The sequence below is a fragment of the Erithacus rubecula genome (genome assembly GCF_903797595.1).
Source record: "Erithacus rubecula genome assembly, chromosome: 10".
In the NCBI taxonomy this organism is placed as follows: Eukaryota; Metazoa; Chordata; class Aves; order Passeriformes; family Muscicapidae; genus Erithacus; species Erithacus rubecula.
The window spans coordinates 9,909,336-9,933,609 of NC_136662.1; the positions used below are offsets into that span (position 1 = coordinate 9,909,336).

The 24,274-nt window shown below is 36.1% G+C and overlaps 1 protein-coding gene across 1 annotated transcript in view; it reads left to right on the forward strand.

Annotated features, from left to right (window-relative positions):
* DPYD (dihydropyrimidine dehydrogenase) overlaps positions 1-24,274 on the forward strand; it is a 320,908-nt gene that overhangs the window by 103,735 nt on the left and 192,899 nt on the right. The window contains exons 7-8 of the mRNA XM_079314282.1: positions 1,956-2,037; positions 4,430-4,517. Of these exons, the coding sequence (XP_079170408.1) occupies positions 1,956-2,037; positions 4,430-4,517 (170 nt within the window). The remainder of the gene's footprint in view (positions 1-1,955; positions 2,038-4,429; positions 4,518-24,274) is intronic.

Below are 24,274 nucleotides of genomic sequence, written 5' to 3' on the forward strand. Positions count from 1 at the left end.
AATGCTGTCTAGTGATTGCAATTCCTGTGATGGGATAATTAAATACAACATAAATCTGTGCTTCTCTAAATATGTCTTGATTTTTAATATTTATGGGTGGGTTTTCCCATATTTCACTAGTTGAGTAAAATTTATGCTTTATAGTAGAGTAGGCATGAGCACACCATGCTCTTGCTTAGAGACCATGAACAAGCTTTACTGCTTTTGCTCCTGTACCACTGCTTTACAATGTGCCAAAATACTTCTCTCACCAGGCCAAAGAGTTGTGCCTTGACCAACAGTAATTTGAGGTTGCTGAGAAACACCAAGCTCCTGTCCAAGCTCCTCTGACTTGGCTCAAATTTGAGGTTGATGTGAATTTGTGGGACACTTTGCATCCACTGCATCCCTCCTCCATGTCTGCCCCATTTTCTTTTCCTGTCTCTCCAGCATAGCAGTCAGCTGCTGCTGCTGAAAAAAATTGCACAGAATTAGTGATGTGTAGTTGACTTTCATTAAAAAGCCTGTTTTCTTAGTAAATGTGCATGCATGTGGGTATAGCTCACAGCATAAAACTAAGTGTTTAATAGGAGCAAAAAAAAAAGCGTTTACAAATGTGATATAACACAACCATCACTGTTCTGGGACATGTGGTGGAAATGACAGGCCTCCAACAAATACATAGGTGGTCTGGAATATAGAACTTTCCTTTTTTGATTAGATTTCTTTATTGAATCTCTGTTGTAGAATCACATTGATGCATTAGTTTTTGCCTCAGACACCTTTATTTAGCATGACCTATGAAAGTTGTATTGACACATTCATTATATCTGATATTTGCAACACTTCTCATTGCACACTGGTCAAAAAAGGTGGGAAAAGGGCAGTATTAGAAATAAGGAAGAACACCAGTTTCTTATCAATATAATTAAAGTTGATGGAACTTAAAAAAAACAAAACTCTTCTGGCCTGTCAAAGTTAGATGCTAAAGATGGTGTGGTCAATATCAACATGTAAAATAAGCCACAGTGAATCTCTTGTGCCTGTGCTTTGTTATGGATATTACAGATTCATTAAATTGAAAACAGATTAGACCGTTTGAAGCTTAGAAATATCTGGGGAGAAGCCTTTGCTTTTCTGCATATTTAGGTTTTTATCTTCTTTGAATAAAAGTATCTAAAATAAAACTTCACTGTGTTTATCTGCAATGTGTTTTACAGAAGGAATTTTGAAATGGCATATATAGATGTCATTTCACTGGAGATAAATATATATTTATTGGATCTATATCAATAAATATAAACAGAGATTCTATATTGGCACTGCAGGTTTCCCTTCTGTGATTCTGGGAACTTGAACATCTCGTTCCTAATCTTCCCCAGGTGGAAAAGATGCCAATTAATAAACATTAAGTCAAAAATCTGACATGAAATCAACAGCTGATAAAGTCTTTGCCCATCCTGGAAAATAATTTAAAATTTATGAAGTAGAAATGGAGGTACAGTTTTAAATACCACAGCTCAAAATAGCATATTAAAAAATTGTATGGGAAATCTGATACTCTCCTCTTGGATAGCTTAATGAAAGATTGCTATGTCACTTTGCTTTCAGTAGCCATGAGGTCAATTTTTAAATGGGTATCTTAAGTTTAGTGTTATGTATTCTGGTGAACAAAAGGAATGGAGCTGAAGTCCTCTAGAACTCAACATATGTTAAATAATCACCTACAGGAGTGGGCAGTGTTGGCCTCAGGGTACTGCCTTCCTGGCCTGTACTTTTAGCATTGGGTGAATAATACTTTTTATCACTCTAACAATTAAAAAAAGTCAAGAATCACATTTTAGCATATTTCCATTCACGTACGTCAAAATTAAGTAAGATATATTAGAAGTATTTTAGATAATAATAATAATAATACTAATAATATTTTTAAGTTGTCTTTTCCTAGTAGTTACAAGCATTTTTATTTGTTTTAGCATGTCTGAAATCCCCCAGTTCCGTTTGCCGTATGATGTAGTGAATTTTGAAGCCAAGCTCATGAAGGATCTTGGAGTGAAGGTAATGAAAAATATATCCTGCCTATGTATAGCACAAAGAAAGAAAAAGAACAAGAACTGTGCCAAAGATTAACAGCAAAATGTCATGCACATTAGTAAAGAACGATTAAAAGCTATGCTAGACAGAGGCAGGAAGATGCTTCCTCTTGCTCAGGGCATTTGTCTGTCTCCTGTCTGAATGCCACTAGTTTGGAAAAGGGCAATCAATAGCTCTCATCTGGCATGCCTGCATGTGATTAATTGTCTGTAAGAAACAAATTCCTAAATTGCTTTAGGGGTTCAATGTAGCTATTGGAACTATTTGATTTTTTTTTAATCAAGTTTTTTCCATACAAGTTTGGCACTACTTAACCATTCATATTTGATACTTCTTTTTTTCCTTCTCCTTGAGATTTTTTTTTTCTTAATGGTTTATCATACAGTCTTGCATCCAAGTTAATTTTATAACAAAAGGCATCAAATTAAAGTTTTAACATGATCATCTATTATAAACAATAACAGTCTATTCAACTTCTTGGAAAGCAATAGTTATGCATTATTCTGTTAAATAAATGTGTGTTGTTTATAGATAATGGGAACAGTGATTTATTGTAATTTAGGACTTGAGCTGAAGATTTCGATAGTATTTACAATTGTTGCACATTTTAACAGAAGTTGCAAACTTAGAATGTATCAGTGGATCAAATTTTTGAGTACAAGGAGGGATACTTTATTTTTAACGTGTTTCTAAAGCCTTCAGTGAAGCAAGAAAATCTTCTTGGAATCTTTCATGTTGCTTCTTTTTGTAAAGGCAGTAGACTGTTATCCCAAGATCTGAGTGAGAACATTATCCTTCCCCAATTTTATAAAAATTCTGGTAAGATGCAAGATAAGGTTTAAAGTGCCACAGGTGTGTTTTTCTGCTTTAAAGTTCCCTTTGCAACCCTTGAAAAGACTGACAGAATGGAGGTTTAGTTAGGGATGGTGTTAAACAGAGCACTGAGACACCTTCAGACAGAATTGCTGGGCATAGACTCCTGAGAGTGCTCTGCCAGGCTCAGAGTAATGACAAGGTCTCCAGAATGGACTGATGCAGCCACCATGTCATCTTGACCTCTGTGCTTCTGGAGTGCAGCAGAGAATCTCATTGTAAATTTGCTTCAGAGCTCTGCCATTGGTTTGCAATTGACCCTTTGGCAAGCTGGTTAAATAAGTACCTTAGCTTTATACCTCTATAAGCTGGAAATATTTTCTGGTGTTTACTTAAAGCATTTCAAATCTGTGATGGAAGGTGCTGTGTTGTGTAAATGCTCAGTAGTGCTGTTTATTCAAGTAATTCCACTGAAATTAGTAAGAATTAGTCAGCTGAACAAGGATTACAGAGCTAGGCCCTAGAAGTATTATGAATCCTCACATAAAATAGTATTGCTATTTAAATTCCTTCCTTGGGTTTTCACAGCGTATGTACACAACAGGATAAAAAAATCTTAAGACAATTAATGGAATGTCTTTTGTTGCAAGTGGGGATGGAGTCTGTATTGTTTTAAGGATTGCAATAGTACATGGCTTTTTCATCTCTGATACATTTTATACTAAATCTCCAAAGACAAAGGAAGTCAGTGTTTTAAATAGTGTAAATTGTAATGTAAAATTGTATTTTATCACTGCCTTTTTCCCCCACCAACCTGAAAAGTATATTAAATGAAATACAGGCAGATCAAATAACAAACAAGATACACAGTGACTTGAAGCTAAACTGTTAAGATCACAAGGTACAGAGCTTACACAACAGCACAGCTTTTTTTTGTAAAGTAAAATCACATGTGATATAAAAACCTGGGGGAAAGCATTCAAGTTCAGAGAGTCTAAGATGTGGAGATAAAAACACACATACCTATGTCAAGAAGTATGAAATATCAGAAGAGGAATCACACACACTTTTTGTGCTCAAAGGCCTTGGGGTTAGGAGTGCTGAACAAAAGGTGTGTGTATCTCCAGTTGCATGACCCCTGCCCAGGGACTGCCACTGTTGGTTTCCTGAGCACACAGAGAGCATCATTCCCTGTCTTACACTCTCACAGCTCCTCTAGGTGCTCAGCCTGTGCAGGGGCTGCTCAGAGCAGGATGCTGGTGGAGAATGGCTCTGGAAAAATTGCATCTTTTGCTTCTGGAAGTCAGAAGTAATTGATCAGAAACAAGTATAGATTATTGGGGTGTTTTGATTGAAATGAGTTACTTCTTTCAATAAATGAACACCACTGTTTCATGTCTAAATTAGAATTAACAATGGCAAGTCTAAATACAAACTTAAATAATTCATAATTTTTAAAACCTTTGTTAGTTTACCATGTAGAGTGTTCTGCTTCATCACATTGAAATTAAAATTTTTACCAAGCAATTTTTAATTCTTTCAGATAATTTTTAGGAAAGGCCTTGCAGTGGATGGAATGACACTCCACACCCTAAAAGAAGATGGCTATAAAGCAGTCTTTATTGGGATAGGTAAGAAGAGCTCACAGTCCCATGTTTTGTCATACTGAAATTGAAGGGCTGCCTAACTGGAACTTGTATCTTTGTTAATAGCATGATGGGAGAAAGCTTCAGTTTGATGAATTATGGATGTAAAAGATAAGAAAAATTTTAAAATCAGAGAGCTACAACTAGGGACCTTAAGACAGTTGTTAAAATTTTAGGATTTATATTGCAGATCTTTAGTAAGTAAGATGTGAATGTAGCTGAATGGGTTGATTTATTGTTTGTTTAGATAGTCAAAAATGGATGACATAAAAATTTGCTTGTAATTAATTGCCATATTGGCCTAGAGCGATACACAAGTTTAGATTTCAATTTTTGTGAACAGCTTACTACACCCACACAATTACTGAGTCTATATGTAAGCCTGTGATATCATGCTTGGTTGCTTTTTTACTTTCATCCATATAAAATGTGTAACATCCTTCAGATTGGCTGTAGTGAAATGTGCTTGTGGAGTGGGTTAACAAAATAAACTGATTTTGGCTTAGGCTAGAACTGGCATCATAGGTTTGCCTTCTCTCATATACTAGAGAAGTCCTGCACCTCTCTGCCATTTGAATCATCACTTCTTTGTAATGTTAGATTAGAATTATTATCCATTTACAATTATTTTGAAGTACAGCTGGACCCATTGCTGCCATATGATAGGCATGTTGAGCAGGCATTGTCTGCAGTTGGTATGAGGCTTAATGCTCTTTATTGATCTAGACGTTGCCTAAGTGAACATAATAGGAAACAAGTTGTCCAACTGTTCCTCATTCCTATTATTGATTACAGAGATGTAATTCTTAGTACAACGACAACTGTTGTTTACCATCTGGTTATGCAGTATAATAAGCTTTGCAGGTCTATTCTGTTGTGTAATGATAGCACAGAGTGTTGTGATTTATGTAATCCTAAATCCTCACATTGTTGGAGAACTTCCATGTATAGGAATTCTGATGGATCATATTTTGATGCAATTGTATACAAGGCAAATAGAGCGACTTACATTTTTTATTGTTTTCGTCTGTGTCTTTCAAACCACATTGTGAAGTCTCACCAATGAGGAATTAATTCATAAGCATTTGTTTTCTGTGAGTCTAGCACTTAGGAAAAAATTCTCAGTCTTTTTTTTAACATCAGCATCGTTCCTCTGCATTTCTGACTCAGAATCTTAGAAGAACAGTTCAGTTTAATATTAGCAAAAATGACCACTGGGCACTTCACATAGAGTTGGAGTGTTTGGTTTATGTATCTGGGTTTATTTTCTGACCTTTAGAAAGCTATTCTAATATAAAATATTTTTTGTTAGAAATATATCTATATCTATCTATCTATCTATCTATCTATCTATCTATCTATCTATCTATCTATCTATCTATCTATCTATCTATCTCTAAATGCCACATTTTGCCATACAGATGCTAAGTAAAGGACACAGCCAGAATTTTAATAAACAAGAGAAGGTATGTGAAGCATAATTTTCCTGTAAAGCATGTGTTCATTGATTGTACTAGGGAACAGAGGGTATAAATGCTAATGAAGGATTATGTGTACCTACAAAGTTTTGCTGTTGGAAGCTACCTTGCATTTATGATGCCCTTTCTGTGCCCCCTTGTCTGCCTGTCATGTCACTTTTGCAGTAAGCTACTGGACAGTAATGTGGCTTTGCATGCTGGTAGAGAGAGGGGGAGGACATGCTAAGGGTTGGAATATTTGTGGAGTTAATGATATTAATGCAATAGAGCATTTATAAGCTCTCAGCAACAGCCGGTTTTTCCATAATGAGCCTGAACTGCATTTCTTTTTGTGTTCTTTGCCTACTGAGCAAACATATTCAATGAAATATCACATTTGAACATTACCCTGAATCATAGGGGTAAAATAATTATGGAGCTACTTACATAAAACAGAAGATTTATTTTTTTGTTGTAATTTGCTTCTGAATGAATTTGTACCTTGATGGAAAATAAATGTGGTAGTTTTCAATTTTCCCTGTTAGTGGAAAAAAGAAGTAAATGAGTGTGTAAAAGAAAATGAAATCCCTGATGGGGCAAGAGTACAGTGTGAAAGGATGTTTTTGCAGCAGTGTGATTTTTGAAGAGCACACCTTTATTGCAAATGAGATGGAATTCAAGGTTGGGATTGTACAGAAGCCCATGTGTGATTCATGAAGCAGAAGAGCACTTGTAAATAACCAGCTACCTGAGGGCAGGTGGAGTTGCAAAGAGAACTTTGAAAACTATTTTTCACACAGTTATGCATCAGGGAAAATCTGTTGCCTGTGGGAATATCGTGTGTGGTAGGGAAAGTGCCCTCCACTGCAGGTTCTGTCGATGGTAAAACATAGTGACTGAGGTTTGAGCATTCTAACGAGTGACCATTTTGAAGAAAAATGAGTAGCAAAGGCTTTTTGTGAGAGCTGTTTGGACAGGTGTTAAATCAGCTATTTGCTGTGGTTCTGACATGAGAGGAAAAGAATTCCTAAATTTACAAAAGGATACAGGTTAACAGACTTACCTGAAATGAGTAATAATAAAAAAGGGTGCTTTGATTCAATTCTTTGCTTACCGGGGCATTGAGGCTGCAATGGTTTATCTTAAAGGAAAAGATGTAAGAGGAAAGATGCTCTCCAGCCAGTAGGTCTGGTACATTTGGTCACTGGTTCAAAGTTGAGAAAAACACCTCATACCAGACTTTAAAACAAGCAGGTGGCCAGTATGTGTCACCAACCTTGGACAGCCTCTGGGGTCTCAGTGTGAGTCACACCTTACCTCCATCTTACCTTTCCCCATTAGCTGTGAAGACTGATGTGGAATTTGGGGTTATGGAAGCATATGTTGAACTAGAAAAGACTAAATCCTGGGAAAAGCTTTCATAGTTATTTGGATAAGCAGTAAGGATCTGGCTGGGCAATGGCAATATAAGAAATTCTGGTTTTCGTGCTTCTGGTTTTCTCCAGCAGTCACAATTTCTGATTACAGCTAATGTAAGTATTAGCGGGTAGTCCATGAATCTGTTTCTTACATCAAAAGTTATAATAGACAATGGCATGCATGATAATTTTTATAGGACCAAAAGGTAGCAACTAAACAATAGGAGGAACAATATTCTTGGAGTCTCTACTGTATTTCTTTAGTTCTTTTTTTCATTGTCATTTAGGTAGGTGCAATTCTAAAACTTAGTCTTATTTCATGAGGCAATTAAAAATGCTAATTCAGAATTAGAGGTGAAGAATCCTTAAAATTTTCATCTTAGGATTCTAATTCTCTTCCAGTTACAAAACTTTTGGGTTTACTTTGTTATTCATAAATATTAATTAATAGGAATTAAATCTCCCAGTTGCACTTTCAAAGTTTTAAAACCAGCTTCTAAAAGTAAGCATAGAAAAATAGCCCATACTGGCCTGATTTGAAAGATTACTCAATGTACTCTGCCTTGAATCAGCTCTGCTTTTTGATAAGAAGGGTTTCTGAAGAATTTGTGACTGAACTGACAAATCAGTTTGAAAATTTTGCTTTAAAAAAAAAAAAAAAAGTCTTGCATCAGTTGCTGCCTTCTGTAAACACCGTAGAGACTCAAGGCAACAGAGAATAAGCATGCTGAGAGCAAAAGGAGAAATCAATGAAGGGGTGAGGGGCAGGAGGAGAGAGCACATGGTCCTCAGAGACAGGGAGGAAGGCAGCCAGGCTGTCCCGCGGGAACAGAGCGGCCTGAACGCTTTGTGTACTGTGCCTCTGCATGGATTCTCTGAGTTGAATATGATCTTTACCAATAAAAAGAAAACATTTTTAAGAAGCCATGTGTACGTGTCTCTCATGGCTATCAGTGCAAATGCAGAAATACCAGGCTTTTATTACTCATCCGTCTAGAAGTTCAGCTGCATTCTTTGGAAAACAGGATTCTGTTATTCTGTCTTTTAAGACTCCACAAAGCATTTCATATCCTTTTTGAAAGAGAAAGTAAAAAACAGTTTCGTTATAGAACTACTTAATTGAATAAAAAAAAGTGAACTAAATATTTAAAGAATTTACGGACATTTTTCATGTGACATTCAAGCTACTACACAGAAATGCTGTCACCATAAACATATTTTCTGCAGACTTTACACAAACCTTTGTTCTTATTCTAGAATATTTTATCATAATGTAGGTGTGTTATATAACATTTACATTCTCCTTAGATTAATTTCAAATAAAAATATATCCTCATATACTGTTTATTTGATAATATTTTATAAACTTAAAATCTAAAGACCCCATTCCCAGAAATTGCTTAAACACTTTAACTTCAGTGTTTGTAGATTTAATCTTGCAGCATTAACTTTTCTGTTTAACTTTTCATTGAGTAATGAAGCTTGCTTATTTCTTCTTCCATCTTCTGTTGCTCAATTGCTGTGAAACTATTTTATTGTTTATGGGTATTCAGAGGTCTCTAAAATACTGTGAAATAGTGGGTTAGGTGAGTGCACTAGGTACATCTAAGCTGATTGTTGTTTGAATGTATTCTAAATAGTTTATCCTGCTTGCAAGGGTTAAAATTGTACATAAAAACAAAAAAGAAAATAAATGAAATTCCTTGTGGAAAGAACCTTTGTTCTAATTGCAGTCATTTCATAGTTAATTAAGATAATATTCAAACAATGATATAATCAGATCATGTCATTGATTGGAGTGAAATTATACACACCAAAAAAAAGAAATTCAAAGTGCAAGCATTAATGTACCTTGTTGAAAAAAACCAAAACTGTGAGATTGATTTACTCTCTCTTCCCCAAAAAGTAAGTAATCTCCTCATGCCTGTTATTATCTTCTGATTAACTATGCAGTGCCACCTGGTGTGCAGATGGGAGGACTATTACACATCAAGAGCTCTGTTCACACCCACCCACACAGATATAAACCTACATGGCAAAAAGTGAACAGATGTTCATTTTGCTTGTGCTATAGGAAAAAATTGTGCATCGTACTCCTGATTCATAAACTAAATTTGGAGGACGTGAAATCTGCATATGGGGCCCGTAGGCCCATGGCCAGCACAGACATTTATGGAGGAAATATGTCATGTTCAAAATAGTTCTCATTTCAGGTTGTGAACAGACTTTTATTTGCTTGCTTCTCTGGTTTTGGTTTACCTTGTATTTCTGAGTTTCCTTTTTCTTTTCACTTACGATTTCACTTACCTCCTCCAAAGGAGGAGTTTAGAGTTATTTGAAAACATATCCAGGATTTATCTGTTTGTTGGTTGCTTTTCAGAATTGGTTTGTGTTGGTGGTGTTGTGGGAGGCTGTTAGACCCTTTGGTGAGGAGCTATTTGTCTCAGGGGTAAATGACAGTGCTCCTTGGTGAAAGATAGAGCTCTGTGACAGGCATTGTGCTGCCTTAGGATCTTAGGATCAACAGCTCTGTTGCTGGAGGTGTTTTGGTACTGTTTTGTATTATTTTAAAATTTCATAAATATTTGGACACTTTATAGGGTAAATAGGTTTTGCTGCAAGAAAGCCAAAGCCAAAAGACAAATACTAAGGGAGAAAAAGAATACCTTGGAAGGTAGCGCAGGAAAGAATGATGTTGTTGGAAACATGATCAGTTAGATATTCCAAATAAATGTGCGTCTGCCTTAGTTTCTGGGTTTATTTCCTTGCCCCTTATAGACAAGGGAGATGACTTTCAGAATCTTGCAAAGTGCTTTTCACCAAGGATTTTAAATAGTGATCTGAGACCACTATTTGAGGCTATTTGAAAGGCCTTTAACAATGGCCTTTTAAGCATTGGTATCCATATACAGTTGAAGATTTTAAAGGCTACAGAACCTGGGAAAACACTGCAAATTATATTTTATTGTTGAAAATCAACATATTCAAATTCATGTATCTGCTAAAAGCCATGTGCCTTTGGTATTAGAGATAATGAGAATGAAATAATCGAGATGAGTCATGAAGTTAGAGTACTTTGAAGAGTTTGAAGAAAAGCAGTGGTGAAGAACAGTGGCAGGATCTGGGAAAAGCTAATTCAAAATATTTCATAATTGCCTTACAGCACCTTGACTAATATTAAAATTAAATTTTAATTTTTTTTTTAAGTAAAGATTCCGTAAGAAGGCCAGTGATAGATGTGCTGCACTTTGTACAAAACAGGATCAAAAATTCACATTGAACTGCAATTGCCTGAAGTGAAGACCCAAGGAAGAAGGTCTGCACAAGTCTGTGCAGTCAAATATAGGAGTTCTTTATAATCTGCCTCCTGGAGAGCCTTAGCTCATGGCTCACAGCTTGGAGAATAATTGCCTCCTTCTTCAACACTACATTTCTTGTTTCATGTCCCATGTGAATAATATTCTAAGCGAATTATACAATCAGTTGGTTCTAATACAAAACTTGTTTGTCTTTATTTTATTATCTTCTGCTACTCTTTAATCTAAAAAGCATTGTTACTAAGAACCAAATACTTATATTAAAAGAGGAACTCTTTGAAAGAACCTGTTCTTAAATACTATAGGAGGAATTTGAACTTGCCATTACTCCCAATGCAGCATCTTTCCTGGAGACCAACCATGTGCATTTATGCTTGAGGCATTTTTTTCTACTATTGGCACTTGCAGTAAGCTGTTATTTCAGCTCTTTAGTCCTCAGTACTGCTCTGGATATTGGTGGAATATTCCTGGAATATGTTGGAAGCACTAGGCAGTTGAAAGCTTTTAGGGCTAAGATTCACACAACAGCTTATTTATTATTAATGGTCTTAGGACACTTTCAAAAAATACTAATAATCTGCCCTTGGGCATCCTTATGATACTCACTTGTAAATTACACAGATTTTTGTGCTCTTACTTATCTTTCCTACCAAAACACTACTTAGCATAACAATCTCTCCTGCACATGTTTTACAAAACATTCTTCTGTCTTTTTCCATGGTGCTGGACATTCTGCCTGACAAACTGCTCATCTAAATATAAAGACAAAATTATTTTGATTCTTATTTTCTTAGGAGTATGTAATTTTTTTCATATTCTAGCCAATTATATAATCTAACATTATTTAGCACTTTTTTATTCAAGCATATATTTGTAAGCATTTTTGAGATGTATTAAAAAAAAAAAGAAAAGCAAAATGGTGATGCTATTTTGTATATTTTCCTATTTTGATGCTACACACTTGAATGCTTTACACCTAAAGAAAAGAGCTTTGCTTGCTTGCCTGTAGTTTCCAAAAGTTCACTCCATGACTCAATTACTTTTATCTTTTAGATGTACAAATATTTATTATGCTGCCAGCTTTTTACTTCCACATTAATATTAAGACATGGAATGAAAAACCGTCTTAATTCCAGTTTGTGAGTTGTTCCATATCATTTACTTTAGCTGAAGTCTCTTTTTTATAAGAAAGGCATATGTGGTCCCATATGAGTATAATGCAATCAGACACTTTTTATTGTTCTACCTAATAGTATAGGAGGACTGCCATCTAAATCTAAAGAAGTTTAGAAATTCCTTACTTTCCTTCATCTTGTTTGCAAAAGATAAAACACTGGTTAAAAAACTAGGCTTGTTGCACTTAATTTTTTTGTTTTTAAAGATTATACACAAATAGTGTATCACAGTCTCACTTACTTAGTGCCAATTATTGGTGAGAAAATGACAAGTGTTTTTTTGTGTTAATGAATAAAGTTTTAGGCAGTCTTGCTGTCACATTTATGTCTCATAAATATAATGTTCCCGAATTCATATTCCTTTCACAGCCCACTCAACAAGGGGTGTATCTCCTTGAGTTGAATTGACAAAGTTAAGACAAAACTGGATTTTTGCAGTGGATTTGTAGTATATGTTGAAAGAATTTTAGAGGTTGCTTTAGATCTTCTTGCTCTGCCATCCCTCTGCTTTGTGAGAGCGGTGCCTTGGAAGTCACTGCTGGGCAAGGGCAGGGCTCAGGGCTCTCAGTCCTCTGCTTCCCTTCTCATCATGGCTCAGTGTCAGGCCTTGGCTGTTTTAGGAGCAGTTTGATACAGTGGAAATGCAGTTGCCTCATTTTGGGGGAAAACCCTGGCGCTGCTTGGGGCCGGTTTTGGTTTTTCATTTCACTTGGAGCACACTAATGATTCTGTTTCTGGGTGGGATTCACAGTCTGAGTGCCTTCTGAGTCCTGTAATGGCTTGCAGTGTGTGCCCAAGGGAATCCCTCACTCCTCCCTTCAAGCTCTACACATTAATTGAAAAGCTTTTCTCTTCCAGAAGCATTTGTCAGTTTATTGTCCAATACAGCAGCCCCCATCAGCATGGGAAGGCACATCCACTGCCTTTCTCAGTTTCAATGCCATGGACATCTTTAAAGGGAACAGATATCTGAGAAAAAAATTGTACATGTGTGCTCCAATAAGTAATCTTTAACTAAGATTATGTAAATATTAATGTTAAATTAACATTATGTTAATTTGTTAAATGTTAAATTAACATGTGGATGTTTGTGCTGCTGTGTGTCTACTTTTGCATATATGCAGGTTGTCCAGGCTTTTGAACCACTTGCTATGGTCGTGATACTTGAAAGTTTTTTGTTTTTTTTCTTTTAGTGTTCTAATCTGTACTTTTCAGATAGGCCACTCATATGGTTGCTTTTAGTATGAAATTTACAATAAATAACTATGCAAATTATTAACTATGCAAATACATATATTTATAAATATAAAATGAAAGGCTAAGAGGCATACAAATATTTCTCTGGGTTTATGTAATATGTTGATATAGATTTGAGATCTACTGTGTCATTCCTTGTGCAGTAAGTCAAATAATCTTCTGTGTGCATTTTATAGTATCAAACCATATTCAAAATGTGACACTTGGTGATGCCATAAGATGTGGAGTACATATAGTAACTAAGATTGACTTTATTCTGTTAGAGTTTTCAGTGTGTTAATGCTAAATTTACTGTAAATTGTTTTATAAAAATTGTTTATAAGATTAGAACACAGAAATAAGCACACTAAGTACTTAGAGTGTTTGGATAATGATAATACAAATTGAATGTTTATCTAACAGAGGAAATTATTTTCCAAATGTTGTCCTTGACACTATTTTTTTGGAAATCCTTCGGCTATTGTTCATTAATTTGTGCTAAAAATGTACTGAGCTGAATATGAACCATTAGTGAAGTGAAAATGCATTCAGCAGCTAGTGTGATAACTCAGTATTCCCTCAAATGATCTTTGGTGATCAGTTTCATTGAAAGAAAAAGGAAGAATAATAGGAATTTAAAGATTAGCAGATTTTAGCCAATTAATCTTTAATGTTAATATTGCTACTCTATTGGAATGGTAGTCACCAACTAGAAACTTGCAGTGCATTATTACACTTCTAAGGGTTGACAAGGTTTTATTTGTTACTGTTCCATTGGTGCAATGAGAGATGGTGTAACTCACTTCAGATTTCATAGGATTATTTTTATTAGAAATGATTCTTTATTTGTGACCATTGATAATAGATGTTTATTTGGGTGGGATGCATATGCGTAAATAGATTCTAGCACTTCAGTAGATAGTGGAATGTTAGTACTTGATTGTTATTTAAATTGAAATTAGATTATTAACCATTGTTACAGATAATTTCTAAATAATGCAGTATTTATAGCTTTTTCCTTAATGCACTGGATTTTTAAAATGAGAACAGAACTATCTTCCAAAGGAAACAGTTATTCTAATTTTATATATAGCCTATTGCTTAGTACTTAGGCATTGGAAATGTCAGAATTCAAGATTTCAATACCTGATTGATTTGGACATGATTGCATTTCTGATTGTTGGTAAACACAGATGTTTCTATTATGGCCCAGGACAAATCTTTTGTAGGTGAAAAATGATGGCCAAATTTTTATTTGTGAGAAATTTATGACCCTGAGATTAGCTCAGTTGGTTGGAGCATGGTAATAACACCAAGTTTGGGGTTCAAGCCCTTTATGGTTCCTTCCCTTAAGAGTTGGACTTGATGAACCATGTGGGTCCCTTCCACCTCAACATGTTCTGTAATCTGGAAATAATTATGTTTTGTTAAAATTTACCAAGTTAGATAAGACTCTCTTCAAACAAAACAAAAAAATGTTCTTAAAGAGAGTTTACATGCTTGGGTGACCAAATAGCTGCTGTTTACATTTTTTATTGCTTGTCTCCTTACACCCATGTTTGAATTCTTGACTGAATGAAGTCTTTTGCAGAAAAAAAAAAAATGCAGTTAGAGGAGATAGAGTGACAATTGTGTATGAAGCATAAAGTACTTGGTTGTGGTCTCTGTACCAATCACTGGGGTAAAGTTCCTGCCTGTTTTCTTTCTGTAGTAGCTGCTTGGCAAAAAAGCTTGGTGTTAATTTGCATTAAAAACAGAATTCCTTCCTGCAGTAGATAGAATCTGAAGAAATCACCCCTAATTGTTACAATCTATGCCTTCTTTGTGCACAGCTTTTTCTGGAAATCCCAACAAAACTAAAGTAAGTTAGTTCTGAAATCTTAGCACTTTTTAAAATGTAGGGACATAAGAGTGTTAATGCAACCTCTACATTTACAAGTTGGTTTCTTATTTTTCAGATGCAAATATGAGCCTTTGCATGTGCTGAATGTCCCCTTTATTGTATTGAGGCATAGAAAATACACATTGTAGCTCAGTCACTTCTGTAGACCTGCCAAGAGTGGAATGTGTTTAATCAGCCTTGGAGGGTGAATAATCCCAGATACAAGCGTGGCGTTCAGTGTTCATTCAGAAAGATGTAGAATATGCAAACAAAATGTTTAGTTAAGGGAGAGTTGAGTGAATTGCTGCTGTGCAGGAGAGGGTAGTAGTTTTTCACCTGAAGCACACTCATTGCCTTTAATCTTCCACTTGGTTAATAATAAAAATATGAATCATGCACTGCACAATGGATCACTGGGAAGGAAGAAGCATGGTGTGATGGTCTGCTGAGGGTGAGACTTTTGGGCTCTGGCTATTGGCATCCTGACTGACTTTATTCTCTGAAATCGTGTTGGGAGATTGAAATGTAACACTAAAAGGGCTCAGTACTGTAAAATGCTGTGGGGAAGCCATACTGTGTTCTTGCTGGCAAATGTTCAGGCTGTTTCTTGAAGCTACAGAAATGTTCATTCCTAAGCACTTGCAGTTGTGTGGCTTACCCAATTTAATTTCTATTCCAGCATTTTGAAAAAGATGTGTAACCAATAGAGCAGATGAAATAATGCAGATTTTATTTGGTATCATTGGCATGAATCCAGCAATATATCAATGATCACAAAGAAGTTGAAATTTTTATATCAGATAACTTCTTACATTGAAACATTTTCTTTAGATTTTCCCCTGCAGGATTATGCTGGTAAGGATATATTGTGTCCTACATAATGTTTTCTGAAATGAAATTTTAATAATTTATCAAAAATAAAATGTAGCTTGCATAGTGACTAATATATATTTATTTCAACCTTTCAGATATGAAACGATCTAGACCAGAAATAGTTTGCTTACATGGTTATATTTTACTTAGATGTTGGAAGAGAGCTTTGAAGACGATTTTATTGCATTTGTGTTGCCAATTTGAAGAGCAGCCTGACTTTCTTTCCTTTGGTTCTTAAAGAAAAAATGCTTCTGCTTGTATAACACCCCTTCTAAAACTCCATGTAGTAGGATCTGCCATGCAGTATGTGTTTCTAATAAGCAGGCAGTAGTAGAAGGGTCAGGGACTAACCAGTGAATAAAAGTCAAAACTCAAAATGAGGTGCCTTTCCTGTTTAGCACTGGGCAGTGATAGATACTGATAATGTTTGATTAATGAGCAGCAGACTTGCACTGGGTGAAAACATCTGTAAGAAATGATTTATTATTTCAAAGGTATTGGAAGCTTACTGTATCTTGTAGATTCAACTGTGTGTGCCTGAATAAAATAAATGAGATGCAACATGTGAAAAATGAAAACACATTACTTGTAAAGGATATGTCACAAGCAGGGTATTTTTGTTCAAGTACACTTTGTCACTTTGGGGATTTTTAATGTTGGTCGGAATACAAATCATTTAACTGGCTCATAAAATCAACCTAGTTGGAATTCTTGCATCTATCATTGAGACAGAAATGAGGGTTAAACTTAATATGCTGGAACATCCCTTAAATTTTTGCATTTGGCATCATACACAGCTGTTCCAGCTGTACATGTGAACAGAAAGAATTCTCCTAATGTATTGATGCAATTTTAACATTGAAATTAGGCAAATTAATTAATTTGTAGCATCATTAAAAGGTAGTGTTGTTAAAGTTGGCTAAATTTCCTGTAAATATGTCCATGAACCACTGTCTGATTCTCTTCTCCCTACTCCAGCTGTGTTTGAAAATGAACAGTGACTTGTAGATGGAGATTTTACTTTGTGTAGTTGCAATGAACTCTTGTAGCTGCTGGGCTGTCCTTGAGGCTGCCTTTGGTTTATAAAGTACCTCATTGTGTGCTGTTGATCCAGTGTCAGTCCCTGGGTTCTGTTCAGAGCTGCCATGGGGCTGGGAGCACAGAGAGCTGATGATGGAGCAAAATCACCTCCATCAAACTGAGTGTCCAGACAAGCTGCAGTGCCCTGACTCCTGATTAGAGTCAACTGCCTTTTCTCTGGTTTTGGAAATAGGAAAGGTGGGACAGTGGAAATGGACTCTGCTCTCCAAATTTCTCCTCTTAGTCTGGGTCAGTGACTGTGAAACAATTCTCTGTAATGTTTGCAAATTCTGATACATACTGTTCCATAAATTGCACCTATTATGTGTATAAACCTTGTATGCTTTCTTACTTTGCTGTTCTAATTCAGTAGACAGCTAAAATACTTTTCTTCTTGGGATTCATCACAGATTATTTATATGTATATAAATGTCAGCCAAAAAATACATGTTTTTATGTTAAGCAGAAAAAGTATAGCCTGATAAAGGTCTTAATAAAGGTGTGCCAATTTTTGGTAAAATTGTTTGATGTGCTACAATGTCCCTTGAACCTAAATTCACACTGATTTGTGTGTGTAATATAGTACTGAATGGCAAAAACATATTTAGTTACTTAGGGTCAAAATTGTTTATCAGAAGTTTTGTGTAATATATTTTTTGGTAGATTCTATTCACAGCATTTGTTCTGTTTCTCGTCTTGTTTTGATCTTACAGGGCCCAATATAGTGGGAGTTAAAGAGTAGGAAAAAGCATCTTTATCTTCAATTCTTTTTCATATTATATCTGGAATAAAAAGAAAAGGAAATTCATCTTGTCCTTGGACTGTGCCTCCAGCCAGTTCTTTAGAGTCCTTAAGTAATGTCAAAGCTTTGAGTTAGAAGGTTCTCTTGTTCATGGAGAGGTTGGCTCATCCTCTCATCAGGCCCTAGAAGTTACTTTTCTAAGATGTACTAGACAGTTAAAGTTATTATGGAAGTGGAGGGCATCAGGTTTTACTGTCACTGGATTTCATAAAACAGAGCTCCAGCAGTGACAGCTCCCTCTCTTTAATGTGGAAGCCACAAATTGACTACATTAAAGGAGTGACCTTTCAACCTGTGAACTGAGAGGAGTTAGAGCAGCTTGCCAGCTGTGAGGTCTTGGTAGCATCTCTGCAGCAAGTGTTGGCCTGGAGAACTCTGAACCCTCTCAGGATCCTGACCCATTTGTATTTACAGAGGGAGAGGGGAAAAAATCCCCAAATCCAAACCAATCAAACCTAAAGCAGTAGATAACCAGATTTTACAGTGATGCTACATGGACATTACCATGATTTAGTCTAGCAGCCAAATTGAAACTTGAGAAGCAAAAGTTTTGTTGATGTGGTAATTTCTGCACTGAAGAATCTGATCCAGATTCTTTGGTCGGGCAGCTAAGTCTATAGGCAGTGAAGCATGGAAGAGGTGAGATCTGCTGCAAGCCTATTTGCAGGCTTCTTTTGTAAAAAGTATACAGAAAGCTAAGCATGATATATTCCCCTTCCCTTGTTGTCCACCAATTTCACAAGAAAATCGTGGTATACCTTTAGTTAACACATCTTTTAATGTCATTTTTCAGCTTCTGAATTGCAGCTTCTGAATTAAACTGGCTCACTGTGTTGCAGATGACCTCTAAAATGACACAGAATTAAGGTTGTGGTTAAGGATGGAACTGTTTAATGCAGTCAGATTTTTACATGCAACATGGGGTTATTTTGTCTTTTTTCTTTAGTATCTTTGTAAAAAAAATTGTACTGTGAAATCTGTGCAAGCTTTTGATCTGTATTATTGCACAATATTTATAGCAAGTTTGTGCTTGGCCCTTTGTATTTATGCATAAATAGAAAATGGAAAAGGAAAATGTTATCATGGCTTTTCCTTGCAGTTCTGAGCAGGAACCACATGAAATACACAAACTCTGCTCCAAGGAGTGCCAGAACTGTGCTACTAATACTTCTCGGCATATCATTTTTTCTAAGCACTAAATGCAACTATTTGATTATCCCCATTTTGTGGCAGAGACCTTTTCTTAAAGGCAGAAGATAACTTTAATGGTTATGGAGTAGGCAAGCAAAAAGCCAGACAAAGTTGAAAAGACAAGTTAGTTCAGTCTCCAGTTATAACTCTGGAAATTCCATCTTTATTGCTATGACTCTGCAGACAAAAAAAAAAAATTGTCCCAAGACTGACTTCTGGTTAGGTGGCTTAAAAGATGAAGCAGGAGAACAGAAAAAGAAAAGCTTGGTTTAAGCTAATTCGTGCTTGCTTAATATAACTAGCAGACCAAAGAGTCATTGAACATCCTCTCTCTCCAGCTTGTCAGAATTCAATTTAAAAAATGGATTGCCTTTCCTCATGTACGTGTGCATCTGTGAATATGCTGGAAAAGGACTCTGTCAAGGGTTGGTCCAGCTGCTGTTTCAGTTGCATCAGTGGACAAAGGAAAGGAACAGTGCCACATGTAGGTAAGGGTTTGAATCTATGATTTAAGTTCCATGTGTTTTGCACAGAACAAGCACAGCTCGTTAGTCAAGGAAGGCTTCCTGGTACATACTTAAATCATTTGGAAAATCTGTGGTTGAACATATTGGAAATATATTTTAGTTAAAGAATAATAGGGCCTGGTTGCATAACAAATGCAGTGTCTACAAAGAAAACATTTTATACAAGGACAAAAAAGTATTCTTAAATTTAGAGATGATTTTTCACTATTAAAAAAAGTTAATAAACTGATTTATATATCTAAAAACATGTTATTAGGATTTGGTTTATGGTGCCTCTTGAAGCTTCTACCACCGTAGAATTTATTTGTATGTTTTATTGGCATTTTAAAATTTGAAAACAGATTCAGGACTTAGTGCTTCAAATGTGCATGGAAATGAGTGATTAAATGTAAGGATCCCTTGTTAGGTCAGGAGTTATTCACAAAGTAAGTAGTATTCACAGATGTTGAAATACATTTTGCAGTCATCTTAGTGGCTGTATTACCTCCCAGGGGTAAGCAAAAGTCCTGTACTCAAGCCACTGTTATTTTGAAAAGACACTGATTTGGGGTCCTTCAGCTGTCATTGTTTTCCAGTGCAGTGAAACTTCAATAATAAACTACCATATTCAAGAATTATGAAATAATGCTGCAAGATAAAGTTCATTATGCCCATTGTGCACTTTTAAAATCCTGTGCCTTTTTTTGCTTGTGTTCTTCAGCTGGGATGGAAGTGTATCTCTAACAGTATGACTAATTATCTTTACATGTATTTATCACTAAATAAACTTCACACAAGACAGCAAGATTGTTTACTTAAGCAGTATAATACTGGGAATGGAAGATAGCTCTAGAACATAGGATTGCATTGCCAGAATGGCACTATTTATTAAGCTATGATAACGCTAATGTTCTTTTTGATGTATAGCATGTGTGACTTCAGCTGAACTTGTAGAGAGCCTTAAGGATGTTTCATTGAACATTTAGTATGGCAGAAAGCCAGAATACATTTAGCCTAAACCCAGATGACAGGTTGGTAATGAGGTAGTGATTGATGACCACTGCTTCCATATGAAAACCTGCTTGATATGCTGGGGGGGAAATGCATTGCTAGCTCTTTTTATTTCATTCCGTCTGTATTAGTTACTCTTACTATAGAGGAGTAGCACTGGCTGCTGGTTATTCAATCCTGGTTTCACTTTTGGATGACAATTGAGTACTCAGTTGAGATTGTAAAAACACAGCCCAATGGCTACATTTATATGTGTTTCAAATCCTAATTTCAATGGATTTTTATTGTCAAAAATAACTGCAATTATATCCCTTATGAAACAGCCTATATTATTACCTGCCTCTGTAATTTTACAAGTCTTTATGATTCACCTTCTGTGCCATCTAAATGGCATTGCTTTCCCTTCTGATATAAAAAGAGAAACTTGGCCCAAAGGTTGTAACACATGGGTCAGGCAAACAAGCCTAAACAAAAGACTGCTCATTATTTTGTCTAGTCCTGTTGAACACTTCCATGTAAAGACACTGCACTGCTTATTCAGATGAGGGGCAAACTGTGGTTCTGGGCACTGAGAAGGGTATTTAAGCCATATCCTTCAGCCTGATGTCTGGATTAGTAGTAAGAGTTAGGAGGAGGCAGCAGAGGCCTGTAGGGGTTATATCCATGGCTATACCCAATCAGACAGAGTGGATATTAGATGTCCCCAAAGCTGGAGGATAACTAATGGGATCACATTAAGGCCTGGTTAGAAATCACCCAGGGATACAGCAAAGGGCACTAGGGCAGCATAAATATCTAATATCAAAAGAGACTCATTATTAATGTTTTCCCAGGCAGAAGTGATTTTTGGTCATGAAGGGGTGAGGAAGCTTGTCACCCTAACCAGAGTGACATTGCACTTCCTCAGAGCAAAAATGTGAGCAACAAAAATTGTGATCAGTCATAGAATCAAAAGGCAGAATAAGAAGGTTGTGAAACAAGGCTGGGGCAGTTTCCATTCTTCTCCTGCTGCTTCCAGAGGGAAGATTTTGTGCCCTCTGGGGTGAAGTGACTGACTTTTCAGTAAGGAACTAATGCAATATTAGAATGGCAGATTTGTGGGGTGAACATGCATTGGACCCAAATGCAGGAGTGAGTCCAGCACCATGCAAAGTACGAGCTAAAGCAATCAGTAATGGCTCTTGGTGAAAGAGAGGGTTCTTGTGGAATTGCAATAGTCTACAGATGCCAAGGCAAGGGATAGTTGGTCCTGTTGGCAGAAAGGACAGCCACAGCACAGGGCTGGATTCAGATATGCAGAGCAGAAGTTCATCTCTATATGCACAAATGGAAAATCATTATGACAGGAATCGTCATCTGGTCTATCTGCTAATTTAATTTCCACAAAATTGTTTTTCTTACTAAGCCATGATGTCTTCCTTCTTGTGGCTTTTTCTTTTACACTAAGTTGCAATCTTTTTTGCACAACTCTGTTTATTGCTCTTTGAGGAACACTTGTCTTCTTTTCCTGTTTTGAAGGTATCCACATCCCACATGTTCAGTACCAGAACTTAATACCTTTTAATTTAAACATGTCATTAATTTGAACTTTCAATTCTTTTGGCATTTCCATAAATTCCTGTGTACAGTTGTAGCATCCCCAGGCAGGCGTCCTGTGAGCTGCAGAATTTGTCAATTCAAGTTTGAGTTAAAAAACTGCTTCGTTTTGAATGTTTTGAGTGAGTTTGTCAAATGTTCACACATATAAACCGTCCCTAATTGAGACAACTACATTTTGTTGTTCACTGACCAGTGACAAGATGTAGCACGTCCATTGGTTTTTACCCTATTCCTCTTAAGACCTTAGTTTTAACAAGTAGTGGCAAGTGAGGACATAATCTTTTGGGGGAGATTAATGGCCATATGGTGTTGTTGCTTATACACTGGAAAGCTTAGTTATTTACTGTAAAATCTGACTCAAAATTCTATACGCAAATCAGAAACTCCTACTTGGTTTGTTTCCATAACAACACACAAAACAACATCAATCACTTATAGTAGAACTCCACACTCCATAATTAGGGATGCACTTTTAAGAAGTGTGGGAGGAGTTCTGTAAAGTGTTTTTTATGTTAAAAACAACATTAAGCCTTGTTCTCACAAAAGCTTCTGCACAAACTTCAGTTAGCAGAGTGTAATTAATTCCATTGGCGTTTGTGGCTGTGTCTCCACAGCTCTGATGATGTCTGGGGTGAGTGTGCATGCCCTGCTGTTGTGTCTGAGGGACTGGAGTAGGAGCAAGGTTTCCTTGCAGGCAAGCTTGCCTTCTGTAGGGAGCACATGTGGGGTTTACCCCAACAGACAGTGTCAGCTGGCCACTTCATGCCCTTCCAGGCACAGGTTTCAGTATGGCAGTAAATGCTTGCAGCACAGCAACCTGTAATACTGGAGAAAAGTGATATCAAGAAAAAACTGCTTAAAGCATTTTATGTAGGGAAAAAATGATAGAATTTGCTGTGTATCTTTTTAATATAGAATTTAAGCCAATGGGACATCCACCATATATGGTGTTTTTCACTAGTATCAGGAGTATTCATACCTGATATGGTGGAGAATACTCTCCACGCTGTCTTCACTGTTGCAGTCAAGGGCAGATGCTGCCATATAAAGCTGTCACAGCACCATAGCACCTTCAGTGAAGCAGTCCCACAGCCCCACTGATGCCTTGCAGTCATCTACAGATTGGAACAGTTTGAAATAATCAAATGCAAAGTACTTCTCTACTCTACTTACTGCTTGGCTAGAAAATGGGGAGGATTGTGTGTATTAGGATTTTTTAATGTTGCTTGTTAATGTTTGTTTGGTTTTTTTTTAATTTTTATAAATTCTCATTATCTATGTTTTAAAGAACCAACAAAACATGCTTTAAGTTCTCCTGGCATTTTTGAGGCAATAACTAAGTAGTAAGAAAACATTTTCTCTAAAGCATCTTGTAGTTGACAAATGCCTGGGCCCTTAGGCTGTGCTTGAGTCTTGCTGCTTTCAGCTACTCCAGAGACAACACGTGGTGTATGCCTGGGAAGGAGGGGCTGAAGGGGAAAAACCTGAACTAAATGAGGGACAGTTAAAAAAATATAGTAGATAAATGGCGAAGAAGACAGTACTAGAGAAATTGGAGACAATAATTAATGTAATTAAATGGAACTGAAAAAATTAAGGAAATAGAAAACGTAGATAGAATACATAAACTGAGAAAAAAAAGTCAATGTAGAGAAATAAAAATGGAAAGACATTAAATTATCCATAAAGATGATAAAAATTAAACAGAATATAGCTGTTCTGACTACATTTTCAATACTTTTCTTCCTTTGATAACCTCAGTGTCAGCTTTCTCTTTAAAGACAAAGAATAGCTGAATGGAATACGTGTTTTACTGAGTTTTGATCCTTTCTGTCATTCATAAAATATTAATTATCATGTATTCCAAATAAGTAAGATCTAAAAATTAAAAAAGAAGTATTTAAATCAAAACTTCTCATGACTGGTCAGCTGCAGTAAATTAAAAGATGGGGGAGTGTGCATATTTTGAGGATTTTTACATCAGTTTTGATTGGTTTTTTTATTCATCTCAAAGAATAAGCATATTGTTAGATCAGTGAATATATTATGGGGTTAAAAAAAAAAAAAAGGTAATTAAATCACAGAAAAGGTTTCTTGGTGACAGGTAATAGAAGCTGTATTATTAGACATGTCCAGAAAGAGTCAAATAGTGGAAAGCAATCCTGAAGGAAGTTTGCCATTGTCTGTACTGACAC